General features: G+C 57.8%; 2 protein-coding genes across 2 annotated transcripts in view; one reads left to right on the top strand and one right to left on the bottom strand.

Moving 5' to 3' along the window:
• The window catches only part of VOLCADRAFT_105196 (uncharacterized protein), a gene marked incomplete at its 5' end in the record, with an annotated part of 11,362 nt that extends 9,650 nt beyond the window's left edge, over positions 1-1,712 (bottom strand). Inside the window, 4 exons of the mRNA XM_002951731.1 lie at positions 3-108; positions 282-405; positions 776-987; positions 1,623-1,712. Of these exons, the coding sequence (XP_002951777.1) occupies positions 3-108; positions 282-405; positions 776-987; positions 1,623-1,712 (532 nt within the window). The remainder of the gene's footprint in view (positions 1-2; positions 109-281; positions 406-775; positions 988-1,622) is intronic.
• Positions 1,713-2,162: 450 nt separating this feature from the next.
• mrs3 (Mg2+ transporter protein) overlaps positions 2,163-3,731 on the top strand; it is a 5,713-nt gene continuing 4,144 nt past the window's right edge. Inside the window, exons 1-2 of the mRNA XM_002951636.1 lie at positions 2,163-3,130; positions 3,441-3,621. Coding sequence (XP_002951682.1) covers positions 2,600-3,130; positions 3,441-3,621 — 712 coding nt within the window. The 5' untranslated portion in view covers positions 2,163-2,599. The remainder of the gene's footprint in view (positions 3,131-3,440; positions 3,622-3,731) is intronic.

Below are 3,731 nucleotides of genomic sequence, written 5' to 3' on the forward strand. Positions count from 1 at the left end.
ACCGCCGTCGTACGACAACGTGACCAGGCTGCCGCTGTGTTTCACGGTTATGATGGTGGGTCGGCCCTCCGCGGCCGCCGCCACCACCCGGTCCGCTACGGAGGTGTCCTGTAGTTGAGAGGCAGAGAGGGGCCGCGCAAAAACATCTATGTACATACATACGTACAAGAATAGCCGCGGCTTGTGCTGTGTGCTCCCGACCCTTGCGCGGTGTTTCGGCTTCGGCCCCAGGCTCTCACGGCCCACAGTGTAATCTAAGTCATACATACATACATACCCACCTGTCCCTCGTTTTCAAACTTGGGCAGGAAGGCCTGCTGGACCCTGGCGGCCACCAGCCTGGACAGGTCCTCGTTGGTCTCCACTTGCAGCAGCAGCCCGCGGTAGAGGGGCAGGTCGGAGGAGCTGGGGGGTTGAGGGGGGGGGCCGGGGGGTGAGTGGTGTGTGTATGTATGTGGGGGAGGGGGGTGACTACGTGCAGTGGTCACAAGCGAGCGGACCACAGGACTCAGAAGCTCTCAAAGACTGTATAATTTGTGTTTGTATATATATGTATATGTATGTCTGTCCACCATTGTGCAAAGCGGCCGGCTAGGCGCCAAGAGGGTACAAAGCGCTACCCTCGCATGTACGACAGCAGCGGTGTGTGTGTCGGCGGGTCAAGAGCACCCCTAGTGGGCAGTCCATGCCCGTGTACAGCCCCCGCAACCCATGCCACGTCCTCTCCTGCGACTGGTGTCGTACTAAGCCAAGTCGTACTGTCGTACTGCTGTACCTGAAGTTCTGGAGGTACTTTTTGAAGGCATGGTCGCCGTGCACGTGGACCACCATGCTGAACCGCCGTTGGCGGGATGCGGGGCCGCCGGCCTCCTTGACGACCCCGTCCACCACACCCCCGTCGGCCGTACTGCCGCCACCGCCGCCGCTACCGTTGCCGCCGCCGTTGGCCGCGGGTTCGACAACGGCCTCACTCGGCCATTCATGGACCTGTGTACGATCCGTACGACACCCCGCAGCGGGGTCTCAGGGAACTTCGATTGTGTATGTATGTATGTATGTAATTATGTATGTATGTTGTTACAGGGTGGTTAATTCGCCAGCGGCCCCCTTTCCCGGGGCAGTCCCTGCTCTCCCCTGCTAGAGGGGCACCCTAATCCGTCACCCCATCCGACTTCAGAATGTGCTCGTTGGGTTCAGCAACTCACCACCAGCATCCAACCAAATCTAGCGGATCAACGGCGCATCAACTTAGTTCCTGGTCAGCTCGCAAGTTGATATTATCACGTCCTACACCGTCCATATGATGGGGGGCCACCTCCCATTTCATCACTCCTCAAACACCCGAGGAGCCGGCAGGCGGATTTGAATCCAGGTCGACTGGGTCGACTGGGAGCAGAAGTCAGGCCTTAACCTCTACCAGCCGCCTGTCCTATATGTATGTACGTATGTATGTACGTATGTACGTATGTAATCTAATGAATGTACTTGTTATGTGTGTACGCACGCATGTACGTGTTTACATGTGCACATACACACACGCAAGTGGGGTTTGTGGGGTGAAGAGCTGGGGACGCGGCGTTCAGGCACACTAGCAGTAATGTCTAAGTGCGCCTTTGTCGTACCTTGTAACTTATAGGCAGCCTCAGCTGTTGGCACAGAATCATCAAATTTTGGACGAGCAGTGTGGCTGTTTGGCTGGCTGCTGCATCCATGGGTGGACTAGGAAAGGTGATTCGGCGAAGCGAGGAAGTTGGTGCTCGCGGGGTGTTGAGGGTTGGGGGGCTCCGCCGAGGCTTTTGGTGCTTGGGTGGCCCGGCTCGAGGCTTCCGTGGAGGCGGCGGGGAACGCACGGATGGGCGAGCTGTCGATGCTGTGATGACCGTGGGCCTTGCATTAAGAGATAAGGACTTCCTGGGCCCTGGGGTCGCTACCAGACGGCGAGCCTGGGACGCGAAAAGGTGCAACAAGCTAGATTTTGTGTCGACAGCAATCCTGGATAAAGATTTCATCAACATCTGTCAATTCAGTCGAAAGATTATATTTGCCAAAAGGGAATGTGCCTCGCAAGGCGATGCGCCGGCCCTTTAGTGACGCAGTACTTGCTGATACAGTTTCCGTTGGCTGCGTCATGGCCTACAGCATAGAGGAACTATCCCCGTAACCAGGCTATGCAATGCTTCGTTGCATATCATATTTGCTGATCAGTTGCCACGGTCAAAGCGAGTTACGCAGCTTGGCGAGGCTGCTGGCCGTAACTTGGCCTTACTTATTATACTGATTTTTGGCAGGCGTGTTTTTAAATTCATCCATTTGCTGCTCAGTTTTATCAATTTGTTGCAAATACACTTCTGAGCGTACCGAAATGTAGTCGCCACGCTTTAGACGAACACACAACGCGTGTGATGCTTAGGAATTTCTAGCTAGCCCAACTGCGAGGCTGCGTCTCGGAGGAGGGAAGCTTTGGCAGGTTGCCACTCGTCCGTTGGTTGGGCCATTTAGGCGGAGATAGAGCCTTCGTGCGCCTTGTCCTTTTGCAGCGGACAGTTGCTGTATTATCATAATAGGCTTCTAGGGCTCCAGACCGGTCTAACAACAAGCCATGTCCAGCGGCCGGCGCGGACGCAGCGGTGTCCGATTTGCAGCTGAGGAGGAGGGCGATGGAGCTGAGTCCGTCGCCATCCACCTGGGGGACCCCGACAGGGTTCCCAACAGGCCGGACAGCAACGACGATGTGCTCCTGCCAATGCACACTCCCGTCGAAACCGACGGCGAAGCCGACGCCGGCGACGGACTGCACCTGGGAGGCCTGAAAATGCTGCATCGTCACATGTCAAACGACGAGGCCAACTCGCGGCCGGAGTCCGACGCCGATGGACCCCTTGATGTCCCGATGTTGATCGGCACCGGGCCGGACATGGACCCGGTCACAGTGCAAGCTGCTAACTCCGGCGACGAAGGTCGTCCGGAGGGCGCCCTAGGCGCTCCTCCTGGCGGTATCGCGGCTGTTCGCGGTCATCACCACCGGACTTTGACGGGCAAGCCGGGCAAATCCGGCAAGTCCAACAAGCAATCCGCGGTCCTTCGCACGTGGCTGCGAATCGAGAAGAACGGCGAGCGGTCGCTGCTGCAGGTGCGCGTCGAGGTGCTGTCGTAACCGCCGCGGGCACTCACCCTCAGGTGGCTAGGTGGGTAGGTGGACGCGGGCAGGCGCAGGTGGATGGCGGTTAGGTTGTATGTCTTGTTAGGGTGGATGCGGCCACAACCCCACATGCGACCCAGATGCCGTTTGATGTCATGCGAAAAAACCCCAACACCCCCCCACACACACACACACCTGGCAGCAGCTTCACTCGTTTGTGGTTCGTCTTTCCCCCCCCACACACACACTCGTGCCCCTTCCCCCTCCCACACACACACATCACACATACCCCGCACTCCAGGCCGACAAGTGGCGAATCACTCACAAACTGGGTATTCAGACTCGCGATCTGCGGCTGCTGGACCCGGGCATGTCCACCACCTACCCCTCGGCCATCCTGTGTCGTGATAAGGCCATTGTCGTCAACCTGGAGCACCTCAAGGTGGTCATCACCACGTCATTTCTGCTCATTATTAACCCAGGTAGGTTGGTGGGGGGGAAGGGGGGGGCGGAGGGGGGAGAAATTATCTGCGAGAAACTCAAGGGATAAAAACTGGCCGCGTCCGAAGTCCAGAGTCCTAGACGGGGGAGG

The sequence above is a fragment of the Volvox carteri genome (genome assembly GCF_000143455.1).
Source record: "Volvox carteri f. nagariensis unplaced genomic scaffold VOLCAscaffold_25, whole genome shotgun sequence".
Taxonomy (NCBI): domain Eukaryota; kingdom Viridiplantae; phylum Chlorophyta; class Chlorophyceae; order Chlamydomonadales; family Volvocaceae; genus Volvox; species Volvox carteri.